Below are 24566 nucleotides of genomic sequence, written 5' to 3'. Positions count from 1 at the left end.
AAATAGAATAATGATGAACCAGGAACAAATATTTTCAAATATGTGTTCTTTAGCTTATCAGGGGCTAGGGAGGTGCACTGAATGGTACTGCTTACATATGAAATATTTTCCCCCTCCTCACTTCATTTTAACTTCTTGTCTTCCCTTCTCCCCTCACTTTTAGATCTTCTCAGGATGAAAGGTACACAAAACCTTCAAATGCTTACTTGTGTGATAGCTAATTAATTTTCTGCCTTATATGCAGTAGCATCCCTTTCCAGTGAAAAGATGGAGCCAAACTATAGCAGCAGGATATTGTTTGAAAGCTGTTGAGATCAATGCATTTCAAGGTTCTTTATGTGAACAAATCCACTTAGCCTGTGAAAATTCAGTTCCCAACTATTTAGCCATTATCAGATTTGGAGAGAAAGATCAGAATGAAATATAATTTGTGACTTGGGTATGGAATCTTTGAAAGAATAGAACAGTAGTACCATTCATCCTTCTCTCTAACAGCTCCTTTCTTAAACATTTAGTGGTGTGGAAGTTCTGTACACTGTGGTTTTTGATGGGGAAGCCATCAGCAATGCCACCTGGGACCTGATTAACCTCCAGTCCAACAAAGTGGAAGACAACGCCTTTCTAGAGATGGAAGATAATCCCACCGTTGTTTACACAGTCAGTGACTTCAGAAATTATATTGCTGAAATCCTTCATAAGAATGCTTTACTTGAGAATGTCTCCTTGAACTTGGATCCTGACTCTCTCCAGCTCATTAATGGTGTGTATTAAATAAGAAATGTCATTTCTGTCCACTTTAAAAATGTGCAACGTCTGCCCCAGGAATTTAATAGATTGTGACTTGTTATGGGTTTCCTCTTCAAGCTCTTAAACCAAAGCCACTATTTTGTCTCTCTAGATCAAGCCTCATGTATTTGAACACGTAGTCCTTGCCCATGTTCCCATTATATGCAGTCCATAGATTATGAGGATGGGTGGCTGAGAAGTGGGCTACAGAATAAAAAACTGAGCAAGGGAAATGAATTCAGGATGCAAGCAAAATTATTCATCAAAGAATCTTCTACAGCACTGCAGAAAGCCTAACATGTGTTGCTTTTCACTGCAGCCACTGCCCTTAGAACCAATCTGTATATGACATTAGATGTTTCTTTCCATTTCCTGGTTTTTAAAACTGCAAACATCCTGATAATTAATCAGTCCTCTCAGTTGATGGATCCCTCAGTTGACACACTCATAGAAACACACTTTAGATGCAAATACACATTTAACATCACTTCTAGTTTGGCTTTTAGGCAACTCATTCCAGTGAAGGTTGCAAATGAACCAAATGTGTTCTAGTATAATTTGAAACCACAGTGGATCCTGGGAAATAAGCTAATTTGCATCCTGTGGCTGCTTTCCTCAGTCTCTTCATGTCAGTGGATGTATCTATTCTGTTTGCTCCAGCCACAACTTGGGCATTACTCTAGCATTTCTGGACTGAGCAGGGGTGTGTGTGTGTGTGTGTGTGTGTGTGTCTGTGTGTGTTTAATACACCCTATTGAGAAAGTACTACACGTTAAGTCTTAGGAAATATTCAGAACTTTTGTGAACCTTTGTTCTGAAAATAACCTAATGCTTTGCCAGAGGAGACCACAATCTCAAGAAAAGTAAAACTGGGCAATCAAATTCTGTAACTGTTTTGTGTGATCATCAATTTAGAGAGTACAAAATGTACATGGAGTACTCTTCAAGTAGAGTAGAGTTTAGTCGTGCACTTGCCCCAGAGAGCAAGCTGAGTTGTGCACATTTGCCATTCTCCGAACTCCTACTAGCAGTATTGTTGCTTAGAAGCATGCGTGTTTCTTCAGTGAGATAGGAAATGAAATCAGTGCACTTAAGAGCACAAGCAATTTAGAACTCTATATAAGATACATGACTGTCTTCCTTGTTACTTGTTTTCACAGTAAAGGAAGTGTTCTCTTCTGTAACAGAAGACCCGACTCGAATTACTGCTAGGCCCATTGATGATGTAAGTTCGTTTTCTTGTATTGGCCTGGTTCAAACATCATGCTAAGCCAAACCTTGGCTTCGTGCAAACATACAAGCATGCTGGCTGCTGAAGAGGAGACCACATCCCCTTTGCTCTTCCCCAGTCACTTTGCTGCAGCCTGTGCTGAGCTAATCTGTAGTTTGGCCTAGCAGTTAGTTTAAACCTGAGCTCATAGTTTAACTCTCCTGTAAAAACCACATGACATAAACCATAGGACGAACCTTGATTACAACTCGTGGTTCGTCTGTAAACAGTTAAAGCATGAACAGGAATTTGGTTGATATGCTGGACCAAACTATGGCTAAGCTCAATGTGGTGCAGCAGCAAAATAACTGGGGAGGGTCAAAGGAGGCACAATCTCTCTTCAGAAAGCCAAGAGGCTCAGCCATTCGCACTAAGCCATTTTTGTTCTAGCAGTTCTTTGCCCTTTAGCCACTTATGAAGTTAACTGAATAATTCAAGTACAATAAGGTAAAACTCAAATATTTTCTTGGGGGGGGGGGAAATCAAAATATTCTCAAATCCTTCATGTAACAATAAGTACTTCATACAGGGTTTAGTCGTTTCTTAGTCATTTAAATTATTTTGGATATATCCATGAAACAGGTACAACATTAGACTGAATATGCTGTCTTGCTGGCAGAAAGCTTTGGAAAATAATTTGTTTTTGCAGGGTGGTATTTCTATCATATTTTGTAGATTCTTCAAATAGCTTGTGCATAAAAATCCAAACTTGCCAGCATCATATTGCATTTCTTAATGTAGTGTACCATTCTGAGAATTCTTGAATAATATTAGATGCCACAGGAACATCTCTCTGAATTTAAGTAAGTGATGAAGTGTAATTCCTGGCAGACATATGCAAATGCTGCAAATGTTTCTATTGAAAAGTAATTGCTCCCAGTCTTTGTGTTTATTTTGCTACTTGTGTACATTTCTCTAGGTAACATAGTATTATCTTTTCATGGTTTTGCTCACATTCCTTTAAAATGTTAGCTACTCATATGACAGCCAATGAAGACTGGGAGAAGGGTGGGAGTCGGGCATTAAGACAGATCATCTTCTGTCTTCTACAGTGAAGCCCCACAGCTTTTTCAATGAAGAGCAGTGATATGATTGGGAGGTTCTGAGTAGAGGAGTGTGTGTAGCTGCTGAACCTTTCCCCCCAGTGGCTATTTTATTCTCTGAATTTCCCCAGCTGCTTTCCCACCCCACAGAGCTCCGGGTGCATGATTGAAGGTAAACATGCACCTATACACTTTTTCTAATCATGGAAAATGAGCGATTTGAGCTGGAGCAATTGTGGGTAGGGAAAGGGTTAAGCAACTTCCTGGAACTTCTCTGCACACTGTGGTTGCTTCTGGAGAGCACTTTACAAAAAAGAGCTGTTGGAGCTTTGTCTGATTACTGTGTGACATCTCTGCCACTAAGACAGCACAGGTTGTTGAAAATGGGAAACTGATTTAACTACATGCAGATCAGAAGCAGAGGTGGAGCTAGCTGCTCCAGCACCCAGAGTGGCACCCATGTTGTGCACCCAGGGACGGGGCCAGGGGGTGCTGCGGTGAACGTCCCGGGGGCAAGACACCCATGGGGGCAGAGTGAATCACCCGTGGGGGGGGGTGGAGTGAGCTGCCCATGATAGGCTGCTTCCTGGGCGGGGGGAGGGAGCTATGCTGCTTTGCCAGCAGCCTTCCTCCCTTCCCTCTCCCATTTGACAGCTTAGGGGAGGCTCCCCCCCCCCCCGGAAGCAGTCTGGGAGCAGGGGACAATGGCACACTGCCTACCCGCAACTCCCAAGCCTCCCCTGAGCTGTGAAAATGAAGGGGGGAAGGCCACCGGCAAAGCGGCGCAGCTCCCCCCTTTCCCCTGATGGCTCATGGTAGGCTTGGGAGTCGCGGGCAGGCAGCACGCCGAATGTCACCCCCCTCAGTGATGACACCCAGGGCGTCCCGTCCCCACTGCCCCCTTTTCTCCACCCCTGATCAGAAGTATATTCTGCTCCCATCTCTAAGCTTGGTGGCCAGAGAATCTAGCACTTTCTCCTTCTAGTACTGCATCAACAATGCTCAATGGCATTCAACTAATGGCTACATGGAAATGGATGAATATAAATGAACAGAATGGTAATTAGACACAGTGTGCCTCTAATCAGTTGCCTGCCACACCTGGTTCTCCAGATGGGACAACACAAATTTATAGATGGTGGCTACATGCATAGACTAGACCCATTGATTTTAATGGATATAAATTAGTCGTGTCCTTTAATTTCAGTGAGTCTACTCTGAGTAAGACTAATGTTAGATACAACTTCTAATCAGTAATTTTGAAATTATTGTGTGGTAAACTTCATAGGTCACTTATGGTCTTGGTGTGTAGCTTATTGATGTGGTGGAATGTGGGACTAAGCCTTGGGGTTTATGCACTGTGATTTGTAAGGTAATATGGGCAATCATAATGGCTTATAACCATTATGGATCTGAATTTTAGGATCGTGTTGTGGTATCTGAATGGCCCTCTGCGGATGAGTCAACTGTAAGCAACATCTTGCCACTTGATTTTACCAAGCCAGGTTTCATCTTTGATATCGAGCAGTTCAATGGCAATGAAATCTGGTTAAGACCAGATGGATTTCTGGGCAACTTCAGTTCAACACCAAAAGATACTTTCCTCTCAAAATCTGATATCACCATTCCCCCAGACGATCTGCTCTTTGTGGATGAAAAGCAGAAATTGCATCCTGTCACGCCAACAGCATTAGAGATTGACTCACTTGTGGACTTAGAAAGCATTTCTGATTTGTCTTCATTAGAAGATGGTATGTTATTTTGTCTTGCTTGGTAGCAGCAGAGTTACATGTCTGATCTTAGAAAGCTTGGGGAGTTACTTCCTTTCCAGGGCCCCCTCCCTGTGTAAGCAAGAGTCATTGTAACCTGAAGAGATGATGGCATTTACTGGAGAAAGAATATAATAATAAACTGCCAGGGTGGGGTGGGGGAGAGAATTTGAGTAAATGAAATCCAATAAGCTAAATTTATAAGAACTACTTAACTTTGCATATGTTTATTTGTAGGGCTTGAGGATTCTAAAGAGTTGGAAGAGCTCCTTTTGCCTTCAAGTCCTGCCCCTCACATTGTGCCAAGTGACATCCCACCCACAAGTGATTCTGTGACTCCTCTTGCTCCTCTATCACCAGTGGCCTCTGTATCAGCCATAGAGCCTAGCACTAAAGAACCATTACCAACAATTTTTGTAGAAAAGGAAACTCTGCAACCCACTGTATATATAGAAGACCACGTAGATGACTATGCTTCTGGTTCAGGACAAGAACCACAAACAAGCATATGGCCTTGGTATAGACCTACATTGGAGACAGAGGGATCGGGTGTATATGACTACAAGGAAACAGATTATATATTGCCTTCCTTAAAGGACTACACATCTAAAGACCTCCCAGATGAAGTCGTATCTCTGTCATCTCTTGAAATAGAAGGCCCTACAGTAGAAAGTGTTATGGCAACATTGACTGAGACCTACAGCATAATACAACTGGAAGATTCCAGTGAAGATCGTGAAATCGTTTCTGAAATAACTGGAATTCAAGACCAAAGCATAACAGAACTGTCACCAACAGACTATCCACCTATAACCATTACAATAACACCACCTGATAGCTTCTCTCCATGGAGTGCGCTAGATAAACCAGAAATAATTTTAACAGCAAAACCTTCTGGGGAAAGCCCAGTGTTGGATAATTTTATAGTAGAACAGCAGATCCCTGACACAACGGCTCAAGAGGCCTCTGGATCAATTGCTCTGAAGCCTGTTGTTACTCCTTCTGCTGAAAGTTCTACCCATCAGCCTGCAGCTGAAGTCACAAGTTCAATAGCATCAACTGATTTTGAAATTTCAACCTTGGTACCTTATTTAAAAGACATGACAACTGGCCCCAGTGACTTCACTGGAGAGTTTGGTACAGTCCTAATCACTAATACTCCTCCTAGCAGTTTCGACAGTGAAGTAAGCTCTTCCTCAACTCTGACTCTTACAGAGTATTCTGTCCATTCCCTCTCTGACAAGCCCACCACACAGCCAACTGTAGTTCAATCCACAGTTATCCTAGCAGAATTGGAAAAAGATTTGATTGCAAAAGATCTGGAAGTTACAGAACAGGACCAAGGAAGACATATGACTGAAAGTCATGTGGAGCTTTCTACAAGTGCCCATTCCACAGAGATGGCCAGTGTAGCTGGGGCAACTCATGAAAACCTCAGCAACGTTACTGTCCCTGCACGCGCATTAGTGGTATTCTTTAGTCTTCGAGTTACCAACATGATGTTTTCAGAGGACTTGTTTAATAAAAATTCCCCTGAATATAAAGCCCTGGAACAGAGATTCTTAGAGCTGGTAAGATATAGTCTCAAACTGAGTTTTTTTGCCAGGGCGCATTTAGCATGTGAGCAGCAGCCCAGAGGCACAGGGTTGTTCGAAACACTTTTTGCACAAATGATTACAAGTCAGTCATATCACATTATATTTTTGTTTACTACAGTGACTAAAATGCACCTTGATCTGCTGTGATAGTTTGCATTCAGATACTTCTATTCAGATTTATTATTTCCTCTTTTAGACTACACCTACGTGGCAAAACAAAATATCAAATGAAATTGTTAAGAATACTTATCCCTGCCCATACTAATGGCAGAGTTGCAAGCTTCATTCCGCTTGCATGCTAACTAAACATTAAGGCATACACAGGAAAATTCAAACTTCAGGTTCAAATGAGTTCAACAGAATTAACATCAAATATCTTATGCCTGTTTACTCAGAATTAAACCCAGCTAAATTAAACAACTAGGTTTATGTGCATACAAGTGCAGACATATAGATGGATAGGCACACAAACACAGAAAAATAGATGTAATATTGTTATATTATTTCTCCTGTTTTGTAGCTGGTTCCTTATCTACAGTCCAATCTAACAGGCTTCCAGAATTTGGAAATTTTGAACTTCAGAAATGGTAGCATTGTGGTGAACAGCCGAATGAAGTTTGCAAGACCTGTGCCTCGCAACGTTACTAATGCTGTATACATGATTCTCGAAGACTTTTGCAACACTGCCTACCAGACCATGAACCTGGCTATTGACAAGTACTCCCTCGATGTGGAATCAGGTATGATAAGGAAGGAGTATTTGCTGCTTGGTCAGTGAGTCAGGAGTAAAGCCTTATTCTCACTGAAGTGACGAATCAGTTAATTTCACAAGCTAAAACACCCAGAATCATTTTGAAGGCTACACACACACAAAGAAGGTAATGATAAAGGGACCCCTGACCGTTAAGTCCAGTCGTGAATGACTCTGGAGTTGCGGCACTCATCTCGCTTTATTGGCTGAGGGAGCCGGTGTACAGCTTCCGGGTCATGTGGCCAGCATGACTAAGCCACTTCTGGCGAATCAGAGCAGCGCATGGAAACGCTGTTTACCTTCCCGCTGGAGTGGTACCTATGTATCTACTTGCACTTTGACGTGCTTTTGAACTGCTAGGTGGGCAGAAGCAGGGACTGAGCAACGGGAGCTCACCCCATCACGGGGATTTGAACCGCCGACCTTCTGATCGGCAAGCCCTAGGCTCTGTGGTTTAGACCACAGCGCCACCCGTGTACAATTATGCTTGGTGTGAAGAGAGCAGATAGGGATAGGTTTTTCTTGTGTCTGGAAGTGGCTCACTAGGTGGGGGGCAGAGCTGCTATGTTTGCTTCCAGGCAGATGAGTTGCTGTTTATTGGGGGGATAGAGGGCAAGGTGGTGGCAGGTCAGCATGGTACAAATTTAGTAGTAGGAGCACTTGGCTGTTTCCAGTGGTGTGTTTGCACTGTGGAGCCTCCCCTCTATCTTCCCCCTCCTCCTCTCCGTTGGTGTAAGCAAAAATGAGCCATCTATGGGGAAAATAGTGACTGTCTCACCCAGTGAGCTACTCCTGCTCATGGCCAGTTGAACATAATGTTGGAAGATTTGAGACAGACAAAATACAGCACTTCTTCACAAAGCACATAGTTAAACCATGGAATTTGCTCTCGCAAGATGCAGTATTGGCCACCAACTTAAATGGCTTTTAAAAAAGGGTTAGACAAATTCATGGAGGATATGACTACCCATGGCTGCTAGCCATGGTGAATAAGCTGTGCCTTTACTGCTAGGAATCACAAGTGGGGAGAGTGCTGTTGCAATCCTGTCCTGCTAATCTGGTTGGCCACTGTGATAACAGAAGGCCATTGGCCTCATCCAGCAAGACACACAGCTCTGTTTCTCCATATCTCTATTTCTCCATAATATTGATGTTGGAAGGGGCTGTGCAATATCTGGATCATTGTCTGGGCACAATAGTGAACTGGATGAGTCCAGATAAACGGTATCTGAACCCTGGGAAGATGAAGGCAGTGGGTGTAGGTGATTCCTGTGCCCAGGAGATTGAGCGAATGCCAAACAAATGACTGCCATTGAATCAAATTAATTCTCTAAAAATGCTTGGTGAAACAAAAATGTTTTCAGGAGGGGAAGAAATATACAAACTGTAGGTGTCTGTCTGAATTCAATAGGAATAGTTTCCCCAAATGCTGGTGCCACTGCAGTAAAAGTTCTCTTTTTGCTGGTGCCTCCAGGAGATCAAGCTGATCCTTGCAAGTTCCAAGCATGCAATGAGTTCTCTGAATGCCTTGTGAACCAGTGGAGTGGAGAGGCGGAATGTGTCTGTTATCCTGGCTATCTAAGCATTGAAGGATTGCCTTGTAATAGCATTTGTGATCTACAGCCTGACTTCTGTCAAAATGATGGCAAATGTGATATAATCCCAGGGCAAGGGGCAATATGCAGGTAAGTGAACATTTGTGAAACATTTCAAATGCAGAAGATCAGAGGCATAGGCCTATTTATGTGATAATCCAGTTTTAACATTGAATCTGGTTTCAAAACAAAAGAAACCTAGAATACTTCCCTGAAGAGTGACCCTCCCAAGATCAGGAAGAGGTGCAGCTATACAGATTTTTTCCCTGCTCAAATGTTGTGCCTTAAATGTCTCTACTAGCTTCTTCCATGCCTCTTCTCACATAATTCAATTTGACCCATTGCAGAATATTTTAGCATTTCACTCAGCTGCTATCTTAGACGGGTGAAGATTAGCATCCAATACGAGCTCCAGCCATTTCATGTTGACAATAGAATAACTATTTTCTTTATCACTTCCCTTTTGACATGGGTGGATCACAGATGTCGTGTGGGTGAGAACTGGTGGTACAGAGGAGAGCACTGCGAAGAGTACGTCTCGGAGCCATTAGTCGTGGGTATCGCAATTGCTTCGGTAGCTGGCTTCCTTCTCGTAGCATCTGCTGTTATTTTCTTCCTGGCTAGAACTCTTCGTGATCAGTACACAAAGAGCGAAATTGAAGACTCGTTAGGGTAACTATAACTTGTAGGTTATTTAATCTTGGAGACTCCATTAGCATTGAAGTGGAGCCAGATAACAGACAAATACTAGAGATGAACAAATCTGTTGATTTTTTGTTTCTCTCAGTATCTCATTTTTCCAATCTTAAATTCAGTTCTTTTTTGAATTGACTTTCAGTTTGCTTCTTGTTACTAAATGCCAAAAAAATCCTAGTGGGTAACTTTAGCTTGATAAGTGGGAGCTGGAAGTAGCAATAGGCAATATCAACCTGGTCATGGGAGGGAAGCATAGGAGCCTGAAGAGGAATGGGCACATACATTGTGACTGCTGCAAAGTGCTAGCCTATTGAAAAGATCTAAAGTCAACTCCAGGGATGCGGGTGGCGCTTTGGTTTAAACCACAGAAGGTGGTTTCTGCTGATCAGAAGGTCGGCGGTTCGAATCCCCGTGACGGGGTGAGCTCCCGTTGCTTGGCCCCTGCTCCTGCCAACCTAGCAGTTTGAAAGCACGTCAAAGTACAAGTAGATAAATAGGTACCACTCCTGTGGGAAGGTAAATGGCGTTTCCGTGCGCTGCTCTGGTTCACCAGAAGCGGCTTAGTCATGCTGGCCACATGACCCAGAAGCTGTACGCTGGCTCTCTCAGCCAATAAAGCGAGATGAGCGTTGCAACCCCAGAGTCAGTCACAACTGGACCTAATGGTCAGGGGTCCCTTTACCTTTACCTTTAAAGTCAACCCCCTCAGGTGGTTCAGACATGGAAAGAGAAGACTCCTGTGTTTGACATAAGTTCTTTTTACTTTATTTACAGGCAAGGAGACAGCCTTTCATCTATTGAAAATGCAGTGAAATACAACCCAATGTATGAAAGTGACGCTACTGGACACAGCCACTATTATCGGAGATATCCACAGCTTACTTCCTATAGTTCAACAAGCAATGAGACATCCACTGAGTACAGCAGTGAAGAAATCAGGCATATTTATGAACACAGCGAGCTAACTAAGGAGGTGGGTAACTTTACTTGTTTTGATGTGACCTCTATCGCATCAGAATGACTTGCTAATAGCACATCAGTGTGCAATTTCAGTGCTAAGTATGGAAGACTAATTTGATGAAAGCATAGTCAAAAGTACTGAAAATATAACATTTGTACATTATGCTGCTCTGTATTGTACTAATTACAGAACACCTTCGTTTGGAACTGTTGTGTTTTATATAGGACAATTGCCTAATGTATTATTTTCTAACGTTCCAGGAAATTCAAGACAGAATTAGGATTCTGGAACTCTATGCCAAAGATCGGCAGTTTGCGGAATTTGTAAGGCAGCATCAAATGTGAGTTAAATGTTTCTTAACTACTTCTGTAGATTTTTTTTTCATTGAACCCACTCATTGTGTTCAAGCAACAGTTGATTCATTCAGTGATCAGCTAAATTATCATATTGTAGGGTGCAAGGAAGAAAGTAGATACAAAACCTTCATGATTATACAGCATATTGAAAGTATAAAACTGTTCAAAAGAGCTAATTATTAGCCTTAGGTCAATAGCATTTATTTCCCTAATTATTAAAATTGAATTCCTCGCTGTTCCCTAGTTATTTATATTTCATAATGGAAAATTAATACTGTAACTCTAAATCCCATATTGTAAGGACAACTGCAATTTCAGTGCCATTGCAACTTCAAATTATTGTTACTTTATCTCAACATATTACAAAAGCAGTTAAATGTTTAGGAGGTAGTAAAAGTGAGCCAGTCTAGAACCATTATTCGCTGCTGAAAAGCTTAAGGTTAAGCAGAATCAAATGGATATGAGAGAGAGATTATTTTTGGTATCTTTGTTTAAGACCAGATAATATTCAATAGTTTCTTCCCCTTTAAAATAGGAGTTTGAAAACTGTCAGAAGCACAAATCCTACTACAAGTTAGTCCTGAGTTCTACACATTCAACAAGGTAATGACTAAGAATATTAGTAGTTATTAGTAGAATATGTAGACTAAGAATATTAGTAGAATGTAATGTCTGCTACTGTGGGTTCCATGAGATTGCAAACTTGTCATGCTAAGTTATGTCATTACAAAGCTTGTTCGTAATATCATTTATATCATTTATATAATTACAAAGGTTGTGTCAGCTGGTGCCTGAAGCTCAACCATATTTGGCATCTTTGATGGAAATTATGTAGAATTGATTCTGATTGTTCTATTATATTAGATCATAAGGTTTTGTCTGCAAACTTTCTGAGTTGCTCAAACTACTTTTCATATATTAGAAGGGACATTAAAGTGCAATGTATTGCCAAAACATTAATAGTCTATTGCTGCTCTCATCTTGAAGAAGCCAAATTAGGTAGATAATTTAACTGAGTATATAGTCAGTCGTCATGACATCTATTGGCATATCTAGCAGGGCAAGGAAAACTGTAGCATTCAAATCTATTCTATGTTAGTATTTAGCAAAAGGCAGCAACCGAAAATCCACAGTGCTTATTTTATTTTAAATGCCTTTCTCTAACATAAGCCGCACTAACCAGTGTTCTTGGAGTTAAGGCATGAATGTCATACACAAGGAAGATTTTGTTACATAAAACATTTTTATTTACAAGAAATAAATATTTTATTTATTTGGAATGGATACAGCTCATGTGTTTCCTCAGTTTAGGATGATGTTTCACAGGTGCTGTGTACTGTTGCTCTGTCCCAGAACATGTTATTAATGCCAGAAGTCTCAGACTGTTTTTTTCAGCAGAAACAGAAAGGGTTCTTGTAGCATTTTGAAGACTATCATTTTAAATACTTTAGCCATCATATTCAATGCATTTGATGAAGTGAATGCTAGTCTATGGAAGATCATGCCATAATAAATGTGTTAGTCTTTGAGACTCCTTATTGCTTCTGAAACATTAGGGGGAAATACTACAGGTTACCCCTGAGCACATTCAGGGTGTCCATTCTTCAGCAACCAAGTAACCATGATAACTAAATTAAACGAATGGAAAAGGAAGAGCCTCTCTGCAAGTGATGAAGTCTCTTTGTCTTCCTAGTTTCTCATTGTAGCCACATTGTACAGTTTCATTAATTCGGAAGAAATTATATGGCTGGTCTAGTTAATTTTGTTCCAAAAGGAAAATGAACTTTTGTAAAAATTGTACAGGCCTACATGAGTGTATGTGTAGATATGCAACCATCCTTTTTCCAATTAAAACACAATGTTTTTTTTAAAGAAAAAAGAACCACACATATGTTTTAAACTACTTCAAAAATTTACTTTGTCTTTATTGGAGTTGTTTCAATCACATTCCAATCACATCAAAATTTTGCATTAGTTAACATTGTTGTTTTCTGGGGGCTCATCCCCACGATTCCAGGATGCTTCCTGAAAAACTTTTTTAAATGGCAGGGCATAAAACATGAATTTGGTGCTATGAATAAGAACAACCTGTGCTCCAGGTGTTTTTGTAATCTGTACACAATCTTTGATAAGAACTTACATAATTATGGCAGATTTCTCTTTTTTTGTTTTCAGGAATTTGCTCTTAAAAGTGGATCCAGTACAAGAATCACATAAGATGAAGATGGATGGTGTTGCTACAGGAACGAGGCACTGATGTGGCTTCAGAATTTCTTATAGTCTTTTCAGTGACGCATATGGATATTCATGGTTCATGAATGGATTCCTTTGACCTTGAAATCAATGGAAAAAATATGTAAGAAAGGCTCTTTATCCTTGGATTTTCAAATGCAATGGATATCACTGAAGATGACTCAAAGCTGTAACAACCATGAAAGTTAGTTTGATTTATTTGCAAAAAGGGGCGGGTTTTAATTAAATGGGCTACTGGCCACTGTACACATGATTCTTTTCTTGTTTTGTAAATCTTTTTTCTCACATCTTCTTTTTGGTGGGGAGGGGCTATATAAATAAAAAATAAAATAAAGTGATGGCGTCCCCTGCTTTGGAGGGCTAATTTTTGCTGTTGAAAAAGTGTTAGTAGGAAGAAAAATGCTGTGTTGCATGTGACAGGTTTATAGGTAACGACTGTTTCTCCACAAGCATTTTTTTTTTAAAAAAGGAACTATTTAGTCCACTGACAGGAACAAGGTAAAAGAGAGTTATCTAGCTGTTTTGCACGTAAGGCATATTTAGCCTTTCTTGTCCAATATAAAATTAGAAGAAAATCTATTATTAGAAACATACTAAATGAAGAATTTCAGATTGCAAGTTTCCTCATATTTTCAAAGTTGTCCTGACTGTTGGCTTTCATGCTACACTTATTAGATAAGATGGCCTGAATCATCTAGGAAGTTATCTCTCCACCAAAAGAAATACAAGTGGCTGTGTACTCGTTTTTTTTAAACATATATCACAGGCACATGTTACTGAAGGCAAGAAGGGCTACAGTTAAATAAAGGATTTTTTAAACTAATAGGGGTTCCCCTTTGTCAGAAGTTTGATTAAGTGTATGGTTGTTGCTGCTGATTTTTTTAATTAAAAAAATGTTTTGTTTTAATTTAGTGTATTTTCTGTGCATCTTGTTTTTTTTCTCATTAATGGATTAATGATAATGGTTTTGTATGCTATGATTTGTACTGGGTTCAAATATCCCATATCCCACTAGAGAGATACCAGTCAAGTTCTTAATTCTTTGGAATTGCTATGGATTTGCCCTCCCCACTATTTCTTGGCTGTATCTGCATACTGTCTCTTCTTGGCTGAGATCATTCTGAACTGAAGAATAATTTTTGTCTTGCCCCTAACAAGGCAAGTATGAATAATTTTGGGTAGTAGGTAATTCCTGGAATTGCCTTGTTTGGGTAACTCTTAATAAATAGCAATAGGGAATAAATATTTCTCATGTGAATTCACATACACAATTTGTGTGTCTCTCTGGTGCTTAGCTTTTCTTAGTGACAGATATTCGCAGTTTTGATGCAGTTTTGCATGGTTTAGAGGTGATGACCCCAGGATTTGGGGGGGGGGGCTGTGCTAAAGACAATGCTGTCTCCAATCCAGCACACCTTGTTACTCCTCTAGTTTGAGTCATACTGTTGATTCTAGTAATTCTGTTCCTTATGGAGGATCAAGGCAAATACAAAACTATTTCTCCAACCCATATGCTTGCCCTCTCTCCCAGAAATAGCCTGTTTTAACCGTGATCAGTATTCATTGTCTTCACATGTACAATGCTACCCTGCAGCCTTAACATTCCTCCATGCAATTTATGCAAAGTTTGGGATTCCCAAGGCCATTGCAATCCATTTGAGGAGCAGAGGTCCAATAAGTGAAAAGATTGATCCTCCAGCTTCCATTTCTTTGCAGCTGGAGGTACATCCTAGGATCTAGCTCTGAAATGCATTGCTGTGTAACATGGTGCAAGAGGAACCACCTCTTCATGCTTCTTTCCTGCCTTCATACTCTACCAATAATTTGCCATTTAGGGCTGGTCTGCACTGCTGCTTTGCTGCACACAAATGTTCTCTTGGGGTGAATCCGAAGTGCCTTTTCCCTGCGGCTTCTGCAGGGAGCACAGCTGGAGTCGAGGCACTAGTTAATCTTACTTAAAAATCATCCCAGTATAAAAAGGGGCCATATTACGTCATCTGAAGATACAGCTGAACAAAACACTGTCGTCAAGGTTGTTACAGTTGGGTGGAGCTGAATGCACACTTTTGTCTAATTAGCAGTTTTTCATATGACTTTTGCTATTGCTACGTGTGCGCTTGTGAAGAAATCCTTGCGATAATCCTCCAGTCTTAAAACACAGCTCAGTTACAACAACGCAATATAATTAATGAAAACATGTGGAGAAAGGAAATTTAATTAATGGGTTCACAGGAAAAGAGATACTGCATAGGCAAATGTGCCGAAAGCAATGAAAACTAAAGCAAGCAAACTAATCTGCAGTGCAGACACAGCTTCCGTTATAGAAATGAATAATATTTTAGTTATCATTAGAGATTGACAAGTAATATATCATGTAGTCTGAGAGAAAACTCTCTAGCGTGTAGGCAAACTCTGTGTGATGTGGCTCTGTGCACATCCTTCAACAACAGCTTCTGATTTCTTGAATGCTAGCCTTGAAGAGGTTCTGGTCATGCTGAAAATGAATATTTCATTGTGTATACAGGAAATGTTTTTCTTATTGTACATAATATTATCTGTTTATTTTTCACTGCAATAAAACTTTTTTGTTGTTTCAAGAATTCCCAAGATTATTATTTATCATTTATATAGCAATGATGCAACAGTATAATTGTTGAGAAGCCCTAAAGGCTTGTAGGTTAGTTAATTTAGCTGACTGAATTTCTGAATTGCTTCACACAACAGAGAGTTCCGAAGTGATTTACAAAAATAAAATACAAAAAAATACAGTTGAAAATACAAGCACATATTAAAAATGTAACCAGAGTAAAAACATCCAATATCTAACATCCAACAGGTGCTATTCAAATGTTGGGGGAAACAAAGATACCTTTGCCTGGCATCAAAATGATGGCAAAGCTAACAGAAGATGAGCCTTTCTCAGGAGAGCATTCTATAGAGGGGCAGCTATCACAGAAAAGGTTCATTCTTTCACCACAGCCCTCCAAACCTCTCTCATAGATGTCACCCAGCGAAGGGTCTCAGGGTCTGGACAGGTTCATATGGGAAGCTGCTCCTTTAGGTTTAGGGTTCCTGAACTATATAAGGCTTGAAAAGTCAAAAACAGGACTTGGAAATTGGCCTGGAAACAATTTGGTAGCCAGTGCAGTCAGGCCAGAACCAGTGCTACATGTTCATGTCTTCTTGTCCCAGTTAATCGAGCCATGACATTCTGCACTCATGAAAGACAGCCCCATGTGCAGTGCATTGGAGTCGTCTAGCCAACTGAAGCTATGCTTTCCCCATCGAGTTAGGGTTGCAGCTGGGCAACCAGTCAAAGCTGGTAAAAGACACTCTGTGCCGCTGAGGCCACTTGAGCTTTCAATGACAGTGTTGGATCCAACACTGCAAGTGGAGTCTATCTAATTTGGACAGAATTGGGGGAGAAGGTGTTGACCAGGTGTAACTTGGGGTCAGCTAATAAGTGTTATTAGCATGCAGCAAAATCTAGGAGCTGCTGCCTGTATGGCACATATTGCCACACTTATAAATTGGCTCGATGATGATCAATTTCCAGCCAGCTGGCATTTGAGCTGTGTTATTTATGTGGGTATAGAGCTTGGACAGGATGAAGCTGCTATTTGCTACTGTCAGTGGCTTGGGAGAGGGAATTTTCAGCAGGAAAACAGTATGGGAGGAAACAGAGGCGGAGCTAGCTGCTCCAGCACCCGGAGCGGTGCACATGCTGTGCACCCAGGGGTGGGGCTAGCTGACCATGGGGGCAGGGCTAGCCGCCCCTGGGGGCGGGGCAAGCATCCCACCTGGGGCGGACCGCACCCCTTGCATCCCCCTTCCTCCGCCAGTGGGAGGAAAGGGTTAACTCATCCACTCACACCAGTTGGGGCACTGATCAGGATACCCGCCCCCCACTCTCCATGGCTACAGTTAATTGAAAAAAGGAGAAAAATAGTCCAAATCATGAGAGTCAAAGACCTGTTCAGCTTGATGCATTGTTTGAAAGACAGATTATAGTAAACCAAGTGTGGTATTCTGAGCTAAATGCACCAAGGCAGCACCAGCTAGTTCTACTATGTGTAAAACTGGAGGAATACGACTGTGAAAGGGGACTGCGGAATGTGCTCAGTATGGACAAATGCCCAGTCCATGTTAAAGGTCCTGCAGTCTTACAGCAGCACAGTCTCGCAGAGGCAGTTACAAAAGAGCCCTTTCAGCTTGGATGAAAGAGGATTAGCTGAAAGAATATTGCAAAAGATTAGTGGCGTCTTGCAGAGAAAGAGGGCACCACAGAGCACTTCCTGAGGCAGCTCAAGCCTCGCAAAGGACTAAATGAAGGGGCTTTTCCTTGTTTGACCTGCAGGTAGTGGTTTCCTGCTACACATTGCATCCATCTATAATCATTTGTTGAGGAAGTGAGCACCTCCATTCTTCCATTCTGCTCTTTCCAGAAAGAGAGATAACACTAATAGGTTTATATGACTAAACAGGAATGTTTATATATAACTCCAAAGTACACTCAAGACATCAAAGCTAACACACCTAAAAATAAAAAGACTATTCTATGGACTAAAGTTGAGAAAAACTGATCGCACCAGCACCTATATGCATTCATTCAAAGGTCATACTGTGACCAGTAATATTACTTCCATTAAAAATATGTTATATGTCTAGAACTTTAGAAGTTTACACCCCAAGATCCAATGGAGAACACGGTTAACACAATCCATCAGGGGTGCATTAATTTTTCAGGTTCCCCCCTCAGTTTCTCCTTTTTCCCAATTTTAAATTTAGGTCTCCCACATTTCCACATAAGTTTGTGAAGTATTATGTTTTAAAGTCCTCACTGGATTTTAGTGCAAACCTCTTCTAATATGCATCTTTGTGTATGCAATTTTGCCTACCTTACATATTTTTGCAAAGCAATTTCCCCCAATATAATGCATTTCCAGACATTATTTTCACTAATATGCACATGTCACCCTAGTGCAGGCATTTTTGTACACATACGTGGCAGGAAAATTGCATCGTAAAATTCAGAGAAATGTGAATTTCAATGGATAGCAGTGTTTCAGTCCACATATTGGTTCCCAAAGTGTGACTTAAGGAGGTTCATCTTTAAATGTGAAGTGAATTGAGTTTCCTCTCCATTCCAACCAGGAAGTTCTTTCAGAGAAGCCATAATTGAACAAAAGTGCAGTAGATGCTGAGCTCCTATTTATTTCACTTGGACATGTGCATGAACATTTCCTAGAGAAGTTTGTTTTGTGTCTGTGCCTCCTCTGTGAATGAGAGAGAGAGAGAGAGAGAGAGAGAGAGAGAGAGAGAGAAATGATTCAATGGTGCTGTCTAGTGAAATTAATTCTGCATCATTTTGCAGTTTGGGGACATCAGCAACAGGAGTCAATTGCTTTTTCCAATGGACTGTAAATAGGTCAGCATTCTTTCATTCTTTCTACAGAGTTTATGACCAGCACGTTGAACATGGACAAATGTTGGAGCCACGAGTATTTTACCTGCCAACATGGAACAGTTTTGCAATTCCCTGTGTTACTAAAGGAAATATACAGTGTTATGTATAGGGTTTTGTAATAACAGAGAATGTATTTTGCACAGCATTAAGCCAGATAGTCCATAAATGGGCCACAAATTGCCTCGTTACTCTTGCCACTCCCTTCATGTATTTTTTACAACATGCAATAAATGTGAATGTATTGTAATGTTAAATATTTAAAATTACAGTAATATGCAGTATTAAGTGGTAGTAGCATGGTTGTGAGGAATTACCAGGTGCACGGTGAAGCAGAGTGTGTTTTCTAGTCATAAGTGGGATCTCTGATGGCTTTCCTTGAGCCTCTTTATGGTTCAGGGCTCACTAGTTGCCAATTTCTACTTTTTCTGTATATAAAACACTAGATACAAAATAACACAAGTGACAACAAAAATACACTATTAACTTTAAAAAGACTACCAATACAAAACATTTGTATCATTTCAAGCCCATTTTATATTTCATAAAACTGATATTGAGAGTCCAAGCTCTCTACGTCAGAAATGTTTGCATTTAGAGAGAGGGAGATTTAGATAAGTTTCATTGCAAACTTCCACTTTAAAATACTGAGTTATCAGCAACTCAAACCTTTTCTGAAGCATAGTCTAAACACATCTTGTGGGATAAAAAGCTGCCTGAATCAGCTTCCCCTTTGATCATTTCAATCTTCCAAAGTCGTGAAGAGTCCAAAACTAGCTAAAGTGAGGGAGACATTCCAGGCACAGACAGAACATTTGAAGTGTTAAGTTCTCCTTCCGAGATAATACTTGTAAGGGTGACTAAATACTGACATATTGTTGCACTAATTCTTGAAGACTAAGAATTTTAGGAATTGTCCAGAATGCTAACAGGACCATAAGTACAAGCTCAATGATAAAAAGTAATGAATGCCCAAATAAATACATTTCTCATGGTAGAAGTATTGCAAGTAAGCTTTGGGGTTGCTTAGCACAATATAGCACAGGAACAGATGGTAAGGATCTTTACTCCATAACGTTAAGCTGTATACCATATGCTTGTTATTTCAGTGTGCCTCCTTTTCGGCTCAGCAGGCTTGAAAAGATTTTTCCATAGTTCAAATTTTTCTTCCAACTTTGAGTTCATGTGTTGACTGGTTGCTTAGAATTCTTAAGCTGATACATTTCAAACGGTCTTACTTAACTTTAAAACGTTGCCACAAAATCAGCAGCAATATAGATTTTCAAAGCTGATACAGCCCGTTTATGTGCCTATAACATAAATTCGGGAATTTAAAGGCATGTGACTCTAATTCCAGCCTTGTTGAAGCTTCGGTCCTAATTTCCCATTCGTGTTTCAGAATCAACAGTTCTATTGCGATCGTTCCTCCTTGCTGATTCCCAGATTGCTTCTGCCATGAGAACATAAGAAACAGCCCTGCTGAATCAGGCCAAAGGCCCATCTCATCTAGCAGCCTGTTCTCACTGTGACCAACCAGTTGCTTATGGGAAGCCCTCAAACAGAGCCTGAGAGCAATAGGACTCTCCTCACTTGTGCTCCCCAGCTGGTACTGAGTCATACTGCATCCAGAAGTGAAGGTAGAACATAGCCGCCGCCATTATTATTATTATTATTATTATTATTATTATTATTATTATTATTTATACCCCACCCATCTAGCTGGGTTTCCCCAGGCATTCTGGGTGGCTCCCAACAGAATATTAAAAACACGATTAAAAATTGAACTTCCCTGGCCTTCAGATGTCTTCTAAAAGTCAGAGAGTTGTTTATTTCCTCAACATCTGATGGGAGGGTGTTCCACAGGGTGGGCGCCACTACTGAGAAGGCCCTCTGCTTGGTTCCCTGTAACTTCACTTCTCGAAGTGAGGAAACTGCCAGAAGACCCTCAGAACTGGACCTCAGTGTCCGGGCTGCACGATGGGGGTGGAGACGCTCCTTCAGGTATACTGGGCCCAGGCCATTTAGGGCTTTAAAGGTCAGCACCAACACTTTGAATTGTGCTCAGAGACGTACTGGGATCCATCACACTTAGTAGCCATGAATAGCCTTTTCCTCTATGTTCAGGGAAAACCTGCATGCCATCATTCCTTAAGATGATGCAATTGGCTCCCTTGTCAAACAGGGGACACATTGAGATGTTATTCTGTGTAGTATCTACCAAGTACAAGGCAGGGTCAGGAGAAGCTCTTTTGGTGGGACAGTGCCATGGAGCAGCCTCCTTTGCAGTGGCATCAATGCTGCTTACCTGGATGGCCTAGGTCTGTTCCCCCTGCCCCCCGCATTCACAAACTGTAATTCAGTGGCAAGGCCCATGAGTACATAGATTAGTAAGCAGGGCTTTTTTCAGCCAGAATTTGCTGGAACTCACTTCTGGCACCTCTCAGGTGGGCGCCATTGCCATTATAAGAGAATAAGGGAGGCATTTGTGGTGAGTTCCGGCACCTCTTTTTCTAGAAAAACATTACTGCTAGCAAGAGAGAATAGAAGGATAAATTCATGATGGGGAAAAAAGGTGTGCTAAGGGTCCTGGTGCTTCCAGAGATTAACATCAGCATATGGTTCCTTTCTCTTCCCAATTACCGGCTCAAATCCAGCTAGATCAGCATTTACCATCTGTTTTTGTTACCATCTGTTAATTTATTACCCCAGAGAAGTTAACTGGGGTACTCAATCCAGTTTAGAATGGACAGGTGGTCATAATGACAGCTCAACTCTGCAGTCATTAACGTGGAGATCTGGCTCAACTTCCTTGTGGGCAGCCAAAACTGACCACCTCAGCCAGGAGGACTTTTCCTTAATTACATTTCGCTTTCTCCTGAGAGGCATTTTCCAATGCATTTTTCCAACTAAATAGACATTTTCCACTGAAGGAAAAAGTTGCCTCACAAATCTATTAAGCTCTGTTCTTCATCTCCAAATTTAGTACTTGTGTCTCCTAAATGCTTTTGCCCCCAAATGATTTGAAGAATGGCCAAAATCTTTATATTATCAGAAGTCTGTACTAAATAATACTAAACACAGACATGGTATTGTATGGAAAACAGAGTGAATCTGAATAGTTAGGAGTCGGGCTGAGTTGAAAGTGGGGAGCTCATATTGTGAAAATTGTCTTTTGGCTATTGTTCAAGCAGGAGTTTGCAAAATAAGCTAAAATTTCAAATGAAGAAAAAGAAGCACTTATTTGGTTTTGTGTAATCATCACAAAGCATAATTTGATTGTTTACATGAGGCATCATCATCAAAGCAAGGCTTCCTGTCCTCACTCCTGACTTTGTGAAGTTAGCATGTATCCAAAATTTTATTTGCTGTTTAAAAATTAACTCCATGTTGCCCAGATGACCCCTGGATTGGCTGGGATAACCTCAGGAGGACCCTCCAAGGCTTCCTTCGCACATGAAGTCAACAATAATTATGAGAGGAAAGTGTTTCTGAAAACAACATCATGTCTTCACAATAACCGGAAGCGTTTGTATGGGAAGCCATGTGAAAAATCTTTCGATTTAAGTTCGCCCACCTGCTGCACTGTGCTATTTCCTCAGCCACAGCAGAGCACTTGCTTTTCACCTTTGCTGTTCACCTTTACGCCTAGGCATTTTACCTCAACTATACCTTATTAAGAGTGATGTCAAAGCCAGGTGTCCTGGATAGTGGAGTCATTACTGATCTTTGGCTTAAAACCAAACAACCACACAACAGTGCTAGATTTAAGAGAGAGAGAAAGCATGCAAAATGCAATTGGGGGAAGGAACACTGTACTTCCTTTAGTTGAAAGGAATTTAAAGTTCCATCGGAAGAGATTAAAAAACACACCCAGTTGCCATGGTAACTGTGGAATAAAATCTCTGTTAAACTGACAGGCTCTGTCCCCTCCTCTCCCCTCCTGAGGCTGGGAAAATGTATGCTGTATGATTTCCCATAAGTCAGATGAGCTCCTTTATCTCAGCTGATGGCAAATGCTAGGTTAAATATAGGCTATTGCCATGCCAGCAGCTATCTAACTAATCAAGCATGAAATTCAATAGGCATTTGCCACAAGTTGATTGATCCAAACATTAATCAGATGATGCGATCTCAGCAGTGATAAGTCCTAACAGAAATGTACAGCAACTCAACAAACACAACAACAAACGGGGTTCAAATCCTGAAGACCTCATCCCACTACAACTGATATCATTAAACAATAAATAAATAAATAGACTATTGTAAGAGGAAAGGAAGCATTGGGTGTGTGAAAATTGCCTAAAAGTGTGAGTGCTTATTTAGATATGAGCTTATGGTTTTCCCCCCTCAACTGTGGGACACTTCTATTTGGCTGTGGTTTTATATAAACCACACTTAAAGGTAAAGGTAAAGGTACCCCTGCCCGAACGGGCCAGTCTTGACAGACTCTGGGGTTTGTGCGCCCATCTCACTCTATAGGCCGGGGGCCAGCGCTGTCCGGAGACACTTCTGGGTCACGTGGCCAGCATGACAAAGCTGCATCTGGCGAGCCAGCGCAGCACACGGAACGCCGTTTACCTTCCCGCTGGTAAGCGGTACCTATTTATCTACTTGCACCCGGGGGTGCTTTCGAACTGCTAGGTTGGCAGGCGCTGGGACCGAGCAGCGGGAGCGCACCCCGCCGCGGGGATTCGAACTGCCGACCTTTCGATCGGCAAGCCCTAGGCGCTGAGGCTTTTACCCACAGCGCCTGGATGATTGCAAACTGTTAAGGATTAATGGCTGATATTTATATACCTACACCAGCACAATTGGGCACCTTCATCTGCCCCAGCTGCAACAAAGCATGTCTCTTCCGTATTGGTTTCTACAGCCACAGCAGGCGCTATAACTCTCCAATGGTTTGGCTTCACCCCCAAAGGCACACACTTCCATTTTCTCCTGAACCAAATGGATGCCAACACCAGGGGGAGATTCCTTTTCTAGAAGGAGTTAACTGCAGGTTTCTGGACATCTGTTGCTGATGCAACGTGCTAAAGTCAGACTGTGTGGGAAGGGCTAAATCATGAGCTCACAGACAGGCTTGCTTACCTTGTGTGACCACGGGCTCCTTTTTTGTCTCTCAGGTCCCCTGCCAAGAAGGAATTCCATCCAACTCCCACAATGGTTTATGTATGGTAGCACGGTCGAAAGTAAACTGGGATTATGTGAACTGTCTGACAGAGAACATTCTAAATTCACTTATGGTTTGAGACTCACAGAAGAACAGAAAGCTACAAATGTTTGCTGTTTATACTAAAGTATATACTAAAGTACAGTGGTACCTCGGGTTACATACGCTTCAGGTTACATACGCTTCGGGTTACAGACTCTGCTAACCCAGAAATAGCACCTTGGGTTAAGAACTGTGCTTCAGGATGAGAACAGAAATTGTGCTCTGGGGGCGCGGCAGCAGCAGGAGGCCCCATTAGCTAAAGTGCTGCTTCAGGTTAAGAACGGACCTCTGGAATGAATTAAATTCCGAACCCGAGGTACCACTGTATGCTAAAGTTATACTAAAGTATATACTGATGCCCAGTAGTCATGGTCCATAAGCTAAGTAGTTGCCCAGGAGCCCAGTCCTATGCTTCAACTCTGATTTCTACATCCATAATAGAGGCTTTTAAAAATTTCAGCTACAGCAGCATCCTATGCTAATCAAGTTTTCTACTTCCCATTGGACCTCCTAAACTAGATCTATACAACCCACTAGGTCCAAGACTCAGTCCACTGGTATGGCATTTATGCGAATTATTCTAATAATTTATAGCCTTGCCATTTCAGGAGATCTTCTGGGGGCTGAGCACTGCAAATACATACATACATACATACATACATACATACATATTCAAAATGTACAGAAAATGCAATGAATATCAACACAAATATCAATACAGGAGGGATCAAGAATTGAAGATTTAAGTACTTGCTAAAATGTCTTCAATTTACATTGAAAACTAAGATCAGCCAATATTGTGCAGCCAG

The 24566-nt window shown here is 41.2% G+C and overlaps 1 protein-coding gene across 1 annotated transcript in view; it reads left to right on the top strand.

The window, feature by feature from the left end:
* The window catches only part of IMPG2 (interphotoreceptor matrix proteoglycan 2), a gene marked incomplete at its 5' end in the record, with an annotated part of 62908 nt that extends 47230 nt beyond the window's left edge, over positions 1–15678 (top strand). The window contains 12 exons of the mRNA XM_082221196.1: positions 164–181; positions 516–760; positions 1947–2011; positions 4523–4850; positions 5106–6439; positions 6987–7206; positions 8692–8902; positions 9296–9484; positions 10283–10481; positions 10730–10809; positions 11361–11428; positions 13001–15678. Coding sequence (XP_082077322.1) covers positions 164–181; positions 516–760; positions 1947–2011; positions 4523–4850; positions 5106–6439; positions 6987–7206; positions 8692–8902; positions 9296–9484; positions 10283–10481; positions 10730–10809; positions 11361–11403 — 2932 coding nt within the window. The 3' untranslated portion in view covers positions 11404–11428; positions 13001–15678. The remainder of the gene's footprint in view (positions 1–163; positions 182–515; positions 761–1946; positions 2012–4522; positions 4851–5105; positions 6440–6986; positions 7207–8691; positions 8903–9295; positions 9485–10282; positions 10482–10729; positions 10810–11360; positions 11429–13000) is intronic.
* Between the last annotated feature and the right edge of the window lie 8888 nt (positions 15679–24566).

This window comes from Podarcis vaucheri, assembly GCF_965113315.1.
Source record: "Podarcis vaucheri genome assembly, chromosome: 4".
NCBI lineage: Eukaryota > Metazoa > Chordata > Lepidosauria > Squamata > Lacertidae > Podarcis > Podarcis vaucheri.
This window is presented reverse-complemented; position numbering and strand designations above follow the sequence as displayed.